Source organism: Numenius arquata, chromosome 24, assembly GCF_964106895.1.
Source record: "Numenius arquata chromosome 24, bNumArq3.hap1.1, whole genome shotgun sequence".
Classification (NCBI taxonomy): domain Eukaryota; kingdom Metazoa; phylum Chordata; class Aves; order Charadriiformes; family Scolopacidae; genus Numenius; species Numenius arquata.
The window spans coordinates 437,132-451,871 of record NC_133599.1 but is presented as its reverse complement, the minus strand read 5'-3'; the positions used below and the strand labels follow the sequence as shown (position 1 = coordinate 451,871).

The window sequence follows — 14,740 nt, the reverse complement described above, 5'->3', positions numbered from 1 at the left end:
AGAAGCTACACATGGAAACAGCACTCCGATGCCAGAATACTTTTTATTGTGAAATAGTGATACAGAACTTCCTAGGACAAGGACAGCCGTCCCATGTCAGTCAGTTACCAACTCAATGCTAAATATATTAAGTGCATCAGTACAAGGGAAAGTGTGGTTCCATTGGACACGTTACGACCTGATCAAAACAAGCTGCCAAGTTGGTTAGTATTTTAAAGCCTTAAAGTGCTCAAAGATAGCAGTTTCCTCCACAAGACTACCAGTAGGTTCTCTAATTCTGACACTAGTATCATTCATGTTCAGGGAAGATGCATTTCAGAAGCAAAACCCTCACACCAAACAACATAAGCAGTGCTATGAAAAGTGTTAGGTCAGTAAGTCCTTGCATTTCAACAGGATCAGACACTTTCTTCAGTTAATTTTACAGATCACCTTTGCAGGAACTGTAAGAAATAGAGATCAATTTCTATAGCTTGTTTATAAACCAACATGTCAAGAACAGACATACCAAAGATTTCACAAATCATCAAAAGTGCTGTGCTTTCTCTTTTTTTTTTTCTTTTTTTAAGCAATTAAAATGAGATGGGAAAGTCACTTTGCAAGTCTTCTACAAAAGCATCGCTTTCTGGTGAGGATTAGAGATAAAGTAAAAGTAGGGAAGTAACACTGACCAATACAGTTCAACCATTTCATGTTCCTGGAGGAATTTCATTCTGACTTTGAGGAGATATTCAATATCTCTTTTCTTAAACAGAAAGAAGTGGTAGACCACTGTTACAGGTTGTACTAAGGGGTTAAAATACAACTTGAATTTTGCATAATCTGTGTAAAAAAGATATGCTTGACATTTTGGAATGTCACCTTTCTTTATAGAATTATAGGCAAGATTTCTCCAATAAAACATAAGCCAGTTATAAAACTATAACTTCACATCAAAATTTTAAAAAGTTGTTAAAAAAATGTTTGATTATATACATATCACACAGAAGAGCCTGCATGATCCTGTGGATTGTGTTGCTGATCAGACTCTATTTTAAAACCTGGAAGGGGCTGGGCCACCTGATCTGGTTGCACAAGTCCTGATACCGGAGCAGCGGAGGAGGAGAGCAGCCCTGGCCTGAGCTGCATCTCTACACCTGGATCTTCGGACTCTATTTTTACACTCACACACTGGGGTTCACCTTCTGACTCTGTCTGTCCAGGAACGCTACTGTTGAGGCTTGAACTGCCTTCTGCACTCTGAGAAGTCTCCCCCACAGGGTGATACTGTTTAAGTCTGATGTGCCAGGCTAAGCTGCAGACTGCTGACACGGTTTTGAACTGATGAATGACATTTCTAGGGATGAAGTAGATGTCATTGTCACACAACTGAATCCTAGCATAGCGAATGCCTTCCCGTCTCATTTGGTTTAGTTTGGCTTCATCCACCCATTGAACACACTGAGAGAAGGAAAGATGGTAAAGTTAGTGTATACTTTGTTTAAAGTAAACTCAGTACCCACCTATTTTCAACATACTTCATGTATAAATCAGAATGTTTCTGTTTAACAGATAAAGCTTCAAATTTAAATGAAGATTGGAGTTTTTAAATATAATTTAAGATGTGCATATCTTAAGAGAGGTCAACGAACAGTTAAGAGCATTCTACAGTTACAACTGAAAACAGCAGGCTCGACACGAGGCTGCGTTGTTTTGGCTGACAGGATCCTAAGACAAGATCAGTAAATCAGAAAAAGCAGAGATAGGCATACGTGACCACTCAATCAACTGCTAGTTGTCCTAGAGCACATTACCATGACTCACAGCACAAACCCCAGCTTGGTGGAAAGGAAAAGCAGCTGGACTAGGTGATCATTGTAGGTCCCTTCCAACTGACCTACTCTATTCTGAAACGCGACACAGGAAACTGCCCAAGAAAGCTGAGGACTGAGGGTACGAAGGGCTGGCCGTACGGTGAACATGGAAATGGTCAGAAGCTACTGCCAAAGCGCTAAGAACGAGCTGTCATTAGGGAAGGTTGGGTACCTGTGACACTGGAGGTTCATGCAGGTCCAACTGAAGTCTCTGCACAACATCAGTGAAATCTTCAGCATGAAAACAAACCACATCTTTGGTTATACGAGGCTGGTCACTCCTAGAAAAAGATGAGAATTCCAGGAATTTTTAAAGAATTTGAGTTAGAGAGTTACAGCTATTTCCAGCAGAGAGTTTCACTGAACCAACAACCTACTTCAATTTTACACTGGATGTGAAGTCTCATCACTTCTCAATACACACATTATTTTGAAGAGGAGATATAATTCACAGATTTTTATCTCTTTGTTTTTTCATTTTACTTCTTTCTTGATGCACACACAAGAGAAGTGATGTTTCACGGACAAATCCTACTGAAATGTCCAAGAACTAGGTTCAAATTGCTACTAGTGAAGTTCTATGTTCTAGGAACCACAATTTGCCCTTATTTTTCCATTCTATAATTAGACAGAATAATTCTGTATTAAAGGAAAAACAAAGTAACTCTGAAGCCAAAGTAAGAAGGAGCTGGGTTTTATTCAAGGACCGTGAATCAGAGTAAAGGAAGTTCTGGCACCTTTTGTTCAGATGAAAATCTAATGATATTGCTAACGATGCTCTCTAATGTCTACTGTAATTGCTGGAAATAATGATGTAACTGTAATTTCTGTGCAAGGTCAACAGCAATGTCCTAGGTCCATGAAATGAGAAGGTTCTGTAGCTATGAAGTTAATTACATTGAGTTCTTAGATTACGGTTACAGAAGTCAGCATTAATATCCCTATTCATGCAGAAAACAATCACAGATGATGGTCCAGGCATGATATCTTAAGCCCTTATTTTGTGTGTTACTAAAATTTTCTGCGAACTGCTGTTAAAACTTTTCTACTGCCTCAAGAGGAGGGAAAAACAACAGGTACATAGCTCGTGGTGTTCAGGCTCTGGACAGCACGTACCTCATTACAAGGTTTAAACCATTTTTTTGATTAGGCTTGTTTTCCAAGAAATTTTCTTTTATTTAAGAGAAAAAAATGTTTAGAACTACCCTCTCCTGCCAGGATGGTCGTGTTTCGGTGGCACTTACCATTCCCCAAACTGCACAGCCTTGAGAACCCCCACGGCGGCCGTGCTCTGCCAGTCAAAGCCCTGCCCCACGTGGTCCGCATGGGCTCTCGTTCGGTCTTCGAACAGGACCTCGCGGGGCTCGCTGGTCCGAGGTAGGTACTGCAGATTCTTGATTTCGTTCATTGACCTCAACAGGATAAAAACACATACTAAAAAAAAAATGTTTCAGACTTCTCAAAAATAAATACTTGTAGTAAAACAATCTTAAAGTGTTGTGTGCTGCAGGCTTTAAAATCAAAGACAGAGCACCTCCCTCTGATTTCTTCTAGGCTTCTATTCGACAATAAAATATTGAAACAAATAGAGCAAAGCACAATTCAGGTTGAGACAAACTTCATAGAACAAATCCAATCACTAAAGAAAATATTTTTGTTCACTTGTGCTGAAAATTCTTCCAGGAATTTAGTGGTATGTAAAATAGCTCTATTTTAATAGATACTGAAGTTTAGTTATTTGATAGTACGTCCAAAAATTCTACTGGAAATTAGAATTAAAATATACTCCCAATTCTTTATCTCCTAAAATTTGTTCTACAGCACCCTCTTCCTGAGAAAGACAGCAAGTACACACATATACCACAATTCTTCCCCAGAAGGCAGACAAAATTACAAGTGCTTTAGCACTGACATTAAAATGCGACATGAACAGTGTAAGGATCTCTGCTGTTTTACAGCCTTTCATCTGCCCCCCACACCAAATTAGTTCTTTCCACAGAACTAAAGAGAAATAAAACAAGTCTCCTGAAGGATAATAAAAAGAGATTTCAATCTTAATAAAGCATTGATCTAGGACATACTACCATGAATAGTGGTGAAATAAAATAAGCATCACAAATAGCATATTTGTCTTATCCACTGAGCCAACTTGAAACAGAAATGGAAATGAAAAACTTAAACCTGTGAATTCGCCTTCTGAGGAACTAGTTACATGAAGTATATTGATTTGTTCTCAAATCTAATGCAATATTTTGCATTTAATACAGAAAGAAAACATAACAGAACATTACCGGCGCCGTTTGAACGGGGATTTTGGCATATCAGCTGTTGGGATCATCTGCTCCCCTGGTCTCACCCACATTATGGGACCATCGTCACTTTGTGACCTGCACTGAAGTCTGAGACTGGACAGAGTGCCCCAGGGCAAAGTCATCTAAAAGAAAACAAGAACAAAACAACCCACAAAACACACAGAACACAAAACACTGGGTGAGATAGAAAAATTAAATGATGCCTCTGGTAAAACCAGTTCAAACTTGCTGTCAGAAGAATTGCACAGAACCTAAAATAAGTTGAAGAGGTAAAATATATTCCAAACTAACTGTATCCAACTCAGTTTTTAGGGAACTAGATGATTCTGTAGTGTGTATATATGATAAATAGTATCTAATTTTAATTATTTACACAACTGTAGCTACCTAATTCAGTACCTTTTGTTTGGATGCAGTAAAGAACATACCTCTGTACCCCAAACGACAAGCACATCAATAGAGAGAATACTTTATGGTTTCTAATTAAATATCTATAGTGCTCTAAACAAAATACTGTAAGTTTCTGCTTACTCTGAGAAATGGAGATTCTTCTAACATATCCAGGAATTCCGGGAAATAGTCCCCAACTTCTTCGTCCACTGCTCCAACAAGGCTGATCTGCCGCATGGGTCCCGCTCTGTAGGTCCCACAGCAGTACGTTCGATTGACCTGGATGGCCAGAAAGGGAGAGACAACACCACCACAGCTTTGGTTGTGTCACAAGAGATTAAAATTGATTAATGCAATACATAGGCCACAGCTAAGCTGAACCTTGGACTCATCTACAGCTATTAGAGGTCCCTCTGGGAAGATGCAGAGAGACCATTTAGAACAGACAACCATAGGGTACCCCACAAGAAAATGAGCTATTATTATTATTAGATCCACTAAGACCTTTCTCAAAGTTTCTTTTTGTTTAAAGTTCAGTTCTTGTTTAGGAACTTGGCCTGGGTCATTCCAGTTTACAAGGGCATCAGAAGTTAACAACTTAGTGAACAAATTACAGCAACAAAAGGGCTGTCTTTAAAAACAGTAGTGGATGACATGAGCACTAACTGCCACCACCTACAGACCAGACCATGCACCGCCTCCACCCTTGTAAAAGGGCCATGGGTAGTAAGACCCCTCAGGCGTCCTGTGCCTTTCAGAACACCACACAGCCCTCACTACCCTGCGTATCCCCTGCTCCACAAACTATCACACAAAAAGCATAGTTACAGGCATATTTAAAGTCAGCTCTTCCATGCTCGTGGAGCCATTCTACAGCAGCTGAACAATGTGCCAACCCATGTTCCACACACAGTAGCCAGCATCAGTGTTTCCTGAGACCACAGACCTGGTATCTGTGTGTTCCTAAGAGTTCAGGGTTAAGCAAGGAGTGCCCTTCTGTAGGGTAAGAATAGGACGCACAGATGAGGCACAAGCTTCAGGCAAATCAAGGTTAAGCTTCAGAAGTTTCTTTCTATTTTCAAGAAAAGCATGAATCGGTTGACAGTGACAATATTTCAGTATGACAAGGCAGCTATAAAACCAGCCATGCAAACACTTTGCTCCGAGGAAAAAAGCAAGAACACGAGGCTGCTGACTCTTTACAGCAGCAGGAGAAAGCAGGACAGTGTGACACGCCACTGCAGAGAGGGTTGTGTTCCACCAAAACCTGACAGGTATTTCAGTAAGGCCATCAGGCATTATTTATATGACTTAAGCGATAAACTAAATTGAGTGCAGTACAGATGCACAATTTCTCCATTTCTTACTTTGATAGCTTTTGTTAAAAGAAGAACTTGTCCTTCCAGAGTGAGAGACCTTTTTCCAGGATTAGGAGAAGTTATGATGGGGTAGACAACCAAACTGCAATATGGTTCACAAACCAAGGCTGTCAGGAATAAGATTAAGCTTTTCTGACAGCATGTTGCAGGAGCAGGAAGACTTATCCTGTTATCACCCCTTGGCTGCTTCTCCCACCTCCTGCCCGGAAGCAACAGCACCTTATGCAAAACCGACTTCACTTCCAGCTCCCCCCCTTCCCTTCCTCTGCGCCCGCTCGGCTGCTCCTTAGACCACACAGAGAATTCATCAGGCAGTTGATACGTTCCTTCTTGGGATAAGTGGAAGGGGGTTTTCAAGTGTAGGTATGTTCCAATTCAGACCTAGAAGCAGTAGTACCGGACCAGCTGGTAGGGAAAGTAAGAGTTCATTCTGGCTACGCTGCTAAGGGCTTTCAAACTGATGTATGTCCTTACGCAGAGAAAGCTCTCAAGTTACTGTTCAGTGATTTGAGTCTTGAAAGAGCCCTCAAAGGCCTTAGTCCAAGAGAATAGCTCCAAACTAAGCTTAGCTTTAGCGCTAACACATTAGAACAGATGAGCAGAGCCAAGGCAAGCAAAGAATCCAGAGAACATTGAAGCTTAAGTATTTTAATGTACAGAAACCAACCAGTTATACTACAACTAGACATGGGAGTGCTTGGTTATAAACATCCAGTTTACATTGTCCTCATTGACTGGAGAACAAAGGAGTTCACCTTGTGAGGGAGTTAATTATCACTAGATTTTTCATTAAAGTCCCCCAGATTACAATGCTTATTTTGAATTGGAGGCACTTCCTACTGAAATTGAGTTTGTCTGAAAAGGCACACAGAACGGCTGTACAAGCCAAAGGTCACATTAAATGGCAAGTTAACTTGCAGTTTACAGATCAAAATTTGATTTCTTGACACCGAGCCTCTGGGACTCCAGACCACCTAATGCCCGAAATCTCCTCACCCCAGCATGGGTCAGGTCAGCAAAGGGGTTCATGTGAGCAGAAGGTTCAGCGTAGAATGGAGATGACTTTTAACTGTCTTCAATTAAAAATAAAATCAATATTACAGCACACAACACTACTGTAACCTGCTTAATCTGCAGAGGCGTAACCACAAACTGCTTTCGTATTGCACGATTTCTCACACAGGAGGGTCCAAAAGTGAAGCTTGGCCTGTTTGTTCGTTCCTCAGCAGCACTGCACGGCACAGCAGAGACAGCCAGGCTCTCTGAAACGGGGCATTTTACCCCTCCTTAGTGAAGACAAGCGAGCTTCCAACACTTGGGTTTTAGCAGCATGCAGCCACCGTAGTCAAATCCACCATCAATTTAAATGCATCCATTTCAAACCAGACACCGTAGCACCACCTGTATCCTCTGAAGAGTCTCAGGGGTTGTGAGAATTGCACCTCCCCGTGTCGGCTCAGCGAGAGCAGCACCAACAGACTCGATCAGAGAGGATTAACCAGGTCACACTGGAGCCGGGTTTAGAGAGGTGTTTTAGACTGACCGAACCTCATGTCATGACTCAATCTTAATCAAGTTTAGACAGTACTTAAAATAGAATTAATTGAAATACCAGCACAGACTAGAACTAATTTATGACCATACGTTCCTCACACGTATGTATTTATAGTATGAGCTATTCACGTTCACAAGATGGAGACATTCACCGAGAAAAAGTGTACTTGTTAAATATCCAGTTGGCACTCTTTAGCCATTTTAGGGGGTCACCACACATACTTGAAGTAAATTAGAATGTAATCGTGATGCCAAAGAACACAGATAAATCACTAATAGGGCAGCCTTTAAGGCCTAATCCATGGAGAGGTTTCCCACCTGCAGAACACGTCTGTCCCAGGCAGACGTCTCGTGCTGGCAGCAGCAGTTCCTACGCTCAAACCAGCAGGTTTTGGAGAAATGTGCTCTCACATGCAGCTCTGTCAGCATAAGGAATTACTTAAACCAAGACAGAGAAGCTGGTTTAAAACAAGTGCTGCAGCAGCTACTCATCATCAAACAAATTCATAAGGTGTCAGAATCACTAATTTAATGGTATCTATGATAAATGCTGCAAAGTATTCAAAGATGCAGCAAGTGACCAAACAGTAACTTTCTGTACAGAGGTAACAGCTTTTCCAACACAAGTCTTGCTTATAAGCATGTGGTGAATTTGGAGAGATGCAGATAGCCCATCCACCAGCATTACTCTTTCAAAGCCTGTTACTAAAGGCAGCTCGTTCCACCAGCGCCCTGCACTACACAGGTCCTCCCTTCCAACAGGTGAACCAGTAAAAGTAATGAAGGTCTTGAATACAGACTTTAAAAGTAAGAGCAGTTTTAATCTGTTCTCAGACTAGACTAAGCGAGAAGAGGTTTTATTCCATCCAAAATAAGTTTACCTAAGTTGTAGTATTGCTGTATGTTCATAGACAGTCCTAAGCTTGATCACAAGAGTCACACGCAAGGGTTTTTCGTACGGGAATCTTGACATTTGCGTAGTTATTAGTGTTGCATCCATTTAAGATGCAGTTTGAGAATCTAAGATAGTTTAAGCCAATTATGAAAATCAAGGTAGTACATAAAGTGAAAGCCTTCTTCAAAGGCAATTAAAAAGCTATTCTAACCACCTCTCTGAAGCTGGAAAGTTTAAATAACACCCAGCATCAGCTACTGGGAGAATTAAGATGAAGTTAAAAAACCCAACTTATTTATAGTGAATGATGCACTGAAAGCTGAGCAGCAGTTGCAATCTGAACAACTCTTAATACAGACTTACTGTTCTTTTGAACAAAGTCAGTGCTCTCCCAAGTTTAGACCAACTGAAAATCTGCATGAGGGGAAGTGCAGATCTTTCTACAACTCAGCAGCGTTTGAAAACGTGCTTCACCAGCTACTAGTGGGCACAAAAGAGCTTTAAGCAGGAACAGGGATAAACAGCACAGCAGTAGTAGTTCCAACACCACCTTTTTTCATCTGCTAAGAAAAAAGTTTGTGCCTCACCTACTTTAGGCCATCCCTTCTCTGGATTAATGAGACCAATCAAATCCAGGTGTTGTGCAACTTTTATGCCTTTAAACAGTTCTTACCTGAGAGTGAAAGTTTGAAATTGTTGTTGTTTCAATGTCCTTCTTGCCCAAAATTTCCATTTTCACTGGAGTGTTAGGAAAGTTAAAAGCAAAGTAATCCAGGAAGTCTGGTAAATAAGCCGCGGCTCCATGCACTATGGCTAACGCATAGTAAGCTGCGTTTTTATCATTTTCACTGAATGACAACGCCAGAAACTCTTCTGCAAATCTCTCCATCTCCACTGGAGACAAAAATGAGAGTTCATCCATGTAAGCATGAAGGACCAGAGCACCACCATTGGACTGATGTTCTTCATGAATGAAGTTACTAAATTTAGTGCCAGTTTTCAAGAAGCTGCTGCGAACAGAGTGCTCCTGGTGCGTCACAAACGGTGTTTGTACTCCCTGGGGTATCCGGTATTCCTGCATTCCCAAATTCAGTCTGCAGAGCTGCTCATCCTTCAGATACCTGAAGGATTCCTTGTTCATCTCCAAGTTATCACACTGTCCTGGAGACAGAGTCTCCTTGTCGATGCGAGTGAGTCCAGCACACACTGTCTGCACTTCCTTATTGTACATCTTCAGGCGTTTCCCCCTCACATCTTCCCGGTGTTTCTTTTTCTTTTTTTTCTTTATCTTCTTCATAATAAGACTGTCAGCTCGCTGGGTTTTACCGTTTTCATCTGGAGTTTCTGGCAGCAATAATAAACAGAAGATCAGAGTTCTGCAGTTGCAGCATATTCACCCAAAAAGAATTAAGACCTCTCATTTGCTAAAGCCATCTATTCCCAGAGAGACTGGCCAATAGCAGTATCGTGACTTTTGACTTAATTATACAACAAAAAATGCAATAACATCTAGTTGTTATACAAAGAAAGCCTTGGATTAAGGAAAACTTTCAAAACTCAAGCTTAATATTTTAGAAATATTTCTATTTCTATTAGCTTTATTAGAATACCTTTAAAAGGAGTGCGTATTTCAGAACATCTATAATTAAGCATATTAATAACTTCTGACATTTAAGGCAGTGCCACGCAGGGGAGGAGAATAAACAAGTATGTGCAACATTTAAACATTAATACTTTCATTACAGAACAATTCCCTGATTTTGGATACACAATATAGAAGCAAAACAGAGGGCAACCGAAGAGGTAGAAGCATTATTGACATTTACTGCTGATCTTTTGTATTAAAGCTTAGAACTGTTATTTCCAAATAATGAAGATATGGCTAAACAAAAGTAAGTTTTCATATCAACAACACACATGGTTATAGTAAAATATCTAAAGCTATTTTTATGATGTGAATGGTTAGCATCTAGCTTCGTCATGGCATTTTATTAGACATTAATACATGATCTTTTATCTGACACTTGAAGTCCAGGAAAGGATTTTAACAGGCAGGATGTTTTCACAGCCCTGCAGCTGGTGGCTCCTGTACCAGTTACTAGCCTAGACAGAGCCCAGCAGAAAGCAAATACCTGGTGAAAGACATCATTCTAGCCATTTTTAATCCCCATTATAAATCTGCCCCACCAAAGTGGTGACAGACGCTGTAGCCAAGGCACCCGTCCTCAACTCATGGCTTCCTGAGAAGCCCAAAGCATCACTATTTTGTACAGACAGAGCACAACAGTGGCACTCCTGCTGATGACCCCATGCTAACCTGCCTGCAAACAGAAAGAATCCCAACCATCACACCCACATCTTCAGCCACCCTTTGCCAGTCTTGTAGTTAAATACTCAGTTAATTCAGAGCTAGAAATACAGGTTTGGGGTTTTTTAAAGGCCAGTCGACCCACAAAAGGCTGAGAGAGAAAATGTAAAGTAGTTGCGTCAGGCAAAATGTAACAGTTTAATTGCTCATCTTTTAGGAATAAAAACTAATTCAAATATTTAGCAAATAACAACGGAAGTTAGAAATCTTGATGGCCCAGCTGTTAAAAAACTCCATTGCTAAAGCAAGCTTTTAATCTGCCTGAACCAAAGAACTATTTCATGCCAGCATCGCTCACAACCCCCGAGAGCCGTGTCACCACGATGGCTGCAGGGACAAGAGGCTGCTGAAGGGAACAGCCGAGTAGAAGATGTGATCGCTGAAGTTTTTCAGCGGCACAGGGCTCTGTGCTAACACTTCCCTTCTTTGTCTGCAAAGCTATCAAATTTGTATTCCCTCTTTATTCTCTTGCAGTACTTGAAGTTAAAGAAAAAAGCATGTTACACTGATCTACGGGAAAAGGTGCAATGATAAATATACACGGCGTCAAGTTATTCAGTCTAACCACAGGATTTAACGACATCATCACACATTTGGTCTCAGAGCTCTTCACTAAAGATGAGTGACCTTCATAACAGCCTGTTGTAATGAACAGAATTACTCATGAAGCAAAGAGAGAGTTGATTGCTTAATACTAACTTCATACAATTGTCTTACGACCTGAAATACAAGTTTTCACAGTACTGCTGTTAGCCTTTACAAACAGCAAATGCCATTATTTCTATATTACAGCTAGGGAAAGCAGGAAAAGAAAGGTGGTATAGCTTGTTTTGATAAATGAACTGGAACAGTTCTTTGAATAAGCTTTTTTGGAAGTCTCAGAAGTTAAAGCGAGCATAAGCTTACTCAGTCACTGAGCTCTCAAGTAGAGATACTGCTTTACTAACTGCAAGGAACATACTAATCACAGATCTTTGTTCTGGTGAGACCAGGGAGTCCAAGCTGAAACTAAACAAGAACTCCATGCCATCAATGAGCTGTTGGGAATACTTCCTTGTAGATGTTCCTAAATTAATTTTTGGTTGTTAAAGGTGCCTTATTTTAAGCACTTCTAATTTTAGATATAGTTTAAAAACCTCAGACGTACACTAGTTCTAATTCAGAGTATCTTTCTGTTTGAAGATATTCCCCGACAGCAGACATACACCTTGCACTCTGTATTTCAGAGCTTCCAGTGAGCACTGGTCTATTTTCAGGATAAAATCCGCCCCGACTCCCTTCCACGGCTGCATCCACTGAACACAGCAGAGTCCCACTGCTGCAGTGACAGTAACCTCTGCACTAAGTGAAGCTGGACAGTGACAGCATGGTGGTGATACCTGACAATCTTGAAGAAAATACAGTTTTAATTATTCCTTTAAATAAGCAGAAAGCCTCCAGTACCTCAAACACAAGGAAAGCTACAGCCAGGCCATCAAAGAACCCCCACAGCGAGGCAGAGCAACAGCAGCGCCAAGAACTCAGCCAGGCTGGAACTATTAGACATCACGTAACTGAACACACCAGCATCAAACAGCGACAACACTGGAGATGTTCATTGCCAAAGATCAGAATAGTTTAGTCTAAGAAACAGGCAGTTTAATTAGATTACACATAGAAGTAAAAACTGATAGTGAAAGACAGAAAACGAAACCCAGCCCCATCCTGAGAGCCACTACACACAGCCTGGGACAAGCACTGAAGACGTTCAGCCAGAAAACAGCTTTCCTGGGCAAATCGGGAATTCAGATGGTAAATTTAACAGTGTTTAAGCCTTCATTAAAAGAAGGCCTCATTTGATTCCTGGGTTAGAACTGACACACAGTGACACTCCCGCTCTAGGAAGATACACTACTTCCGTAGTTTTATCAGCATTTATCAAGCTAAAGTTTGAAATACACAATCCAGCAGCTTTTATAGTCATTATTCAAACACAGAGGTTTAGAAGCATTAAGCAGTAGTGAAAAGTCCCTCCCCATAATAGTTTTGCCTGTTGTTAAGCCAGTACTATCTGGAGTTCACACTATAAACCTGTATTTCGCAGGCACATGCATCTTTGCTTTCTCTGGCACAGCAGCTTCCCGTACACTCCTGGAGCATAACCCACAACATGTCTTTATTCCAGCAGCTTTTACAATTGCTTTTTATCTACGTTGCTCTCACCAAGAGGCTTTTTACTATCAGAAACTCGTGAGCAGAACCAAAACAGTCATTCTGTACTGTTTAAAAAAAAGAGACACACCCACAGGGCGATCCCGAGCCCTTTCGGCCTCCCCACCGGAGAAGCCTCTGGGGATTTGTCTGGGTGGGAGGGGGAACATCAAAACCAAACACTCGCACAAAATCCCACCGGCAGCCTCCCCGCTCGGTGCCCGTCAACGCGCCCGCCGCAGGACGGCGGCTTCGCTCCCGCAGCGGGGCAGCCCGGGTACCCCCAGCCCCGTCTCCGCCGGGGCACCCGGCCTGATGCCCCGCCGCGGCCCCGCGCCCACACGGGCCCGCTGGGCCCCGGCAGCGGCCCCCGCTCCCCTCCGCTCCCGCCTCGGCCCGGCCGGGCCCGAGCGAGCGGCTCCGCCACCGAGCGCGGCGGGCGGTCTCCTCCGGGCTCAGCCGCACCGGCCGGGCGGTCAGCGGGGCGGGCGGCGGCCGGTCAGCTCCGCGGCCCCCCCCTTCCTCCTCACCTCGCTTGCTGGGCCGCCCGGCCGCCCCGTCCGCAGGGCTGCTCCGCCTCGCCTTCTGCGGCTGCCCGGCAGCCAGGCGGCCGGGCTCGGGGCCGGCGGCGGGGCGATGCCGGTGGTGGTGGTGGCGGCGCTCCTCCAGCGCGGCGGGCGGCGGCGGCGGCAGGCTGAGCGGGGAGAAGGTGAAGAGCCCGGCGGCGGGCAGGCCGGGCAGGGCGGCCGGGGGCAGCGGCTCCGCCGGGCCGGGCCCCGCCAGCAGCGGCTGGCTCAGCCGGGCCCGCTTGCCGCCCGCCGCCTCGCCGGAGGGGCCCCGCCGCCGCCGCCCGCCGCCGCGGGGCCGGCCGGGCCGGTCCCCCGAGGGGAGCGGGGGTGGCTCCTCCGGGGCCCGGGAGACGGCGCGCACCGCAGCGACCTGCGCAGCCATTTCACAGTCTCCCTCACACACATTTAAATGGCCCGAGCGCCGGGCGGCACCGCGCAGGCGCCGCGCCACGACCCGCGCCCGGCGGCGGCGGCGGGAACTGTAGTCCGGGGGCGCGCGCATGCGCGGGCGGCGCCGGGCGGGGGGGTGGTCACGTGCCCCGGCGGCGCGCGGGGCGCCGGGAGGCGGGGCCTTGGCGCGGGTCCGCGGGGGCGTCGCGGCGGGGCTGCCCCCCCCCCCCCCCTCGCCCCGGGCCGAGCCCCCGCCGCGGCCCCGCCCTAAACACGCTTTGTTTTCGCGGCGTTTCTCGCGCGTCACGAGACGCCGCGTCCGTCGCGTGCGGGCGGGGGCGGCACCGCGGGCGGGAGCGGCCGCTCCGCTCCGAGCGGGCCCGGGCCCGGCGCACGGCGCGGCGGGTGCACGCGGGGGCGGCGCGTGTTCCTGCTGCCGGGGGACGCGGTGGCGCCGGGGCCGTTGCTGCGGCGGGAGCGGCTGGAGTTCCGTGGCCAAATGCCGCTGTGTTCCTCTCTCCCGCCGGCAGACAGTCGTACAAAGCCATTTTCAGCATCTTTACCCCTCCCCGCCGAGGATATAAACACCGGAGGAATCCGTCTAGAAATGCCATCTTCCCAGACGTGCGGCGGAGGCGTTGGGAGCCCGGGGTCCCGAGCCCGGCGGGGGCGCGGGGCCGCTGCTGAGCGGCGCTCGGCGTTTCGGGTGGCGAGGGCAGCGGGTCGGCTCGCTCTGCCGCCCGGTAACGCTAGTCCGGGCTGTGACCGATCAGCGTCTTATCCTTACTGAGCAACGATCGAGACAAATCACCTGGTTCGCTCAGAGTAAAAAAAAAAAAA

General features: G+C 45.1%; 1 protein-coding gene across 1 annotated transcript; it reads right to left on the bottom strand.

Moving 5' to 3' along the window:
* Positions 1–566: 566 nt before the first annotated feature.
* RSBN1 (round spermatid basic protein 1) lies at positions 567–13,892 on the bottom strand. Its single transcript, XM_074163387.1, has 7 exons — positions 13,472–13,892; positions 9,057–9,727; positions 4,697–4,834; positions 4,145–4,287; positions 3,098–3,265; positions 2,026–2,134; positions 567–1,440 (listed from the first exon to the last, which is right to left on the bottom strand). Exons 1-7 carry the CDS (start codon positions 13,890–13,892, stop codon positions 979–981), a joined length of 2,112 nt encoding a protein of 703 aa, XP_074019488.1. The 3' UTR covers positions 567–978.
* Positions 13,893–14,740: the final 848 nt, after the last annotated feature.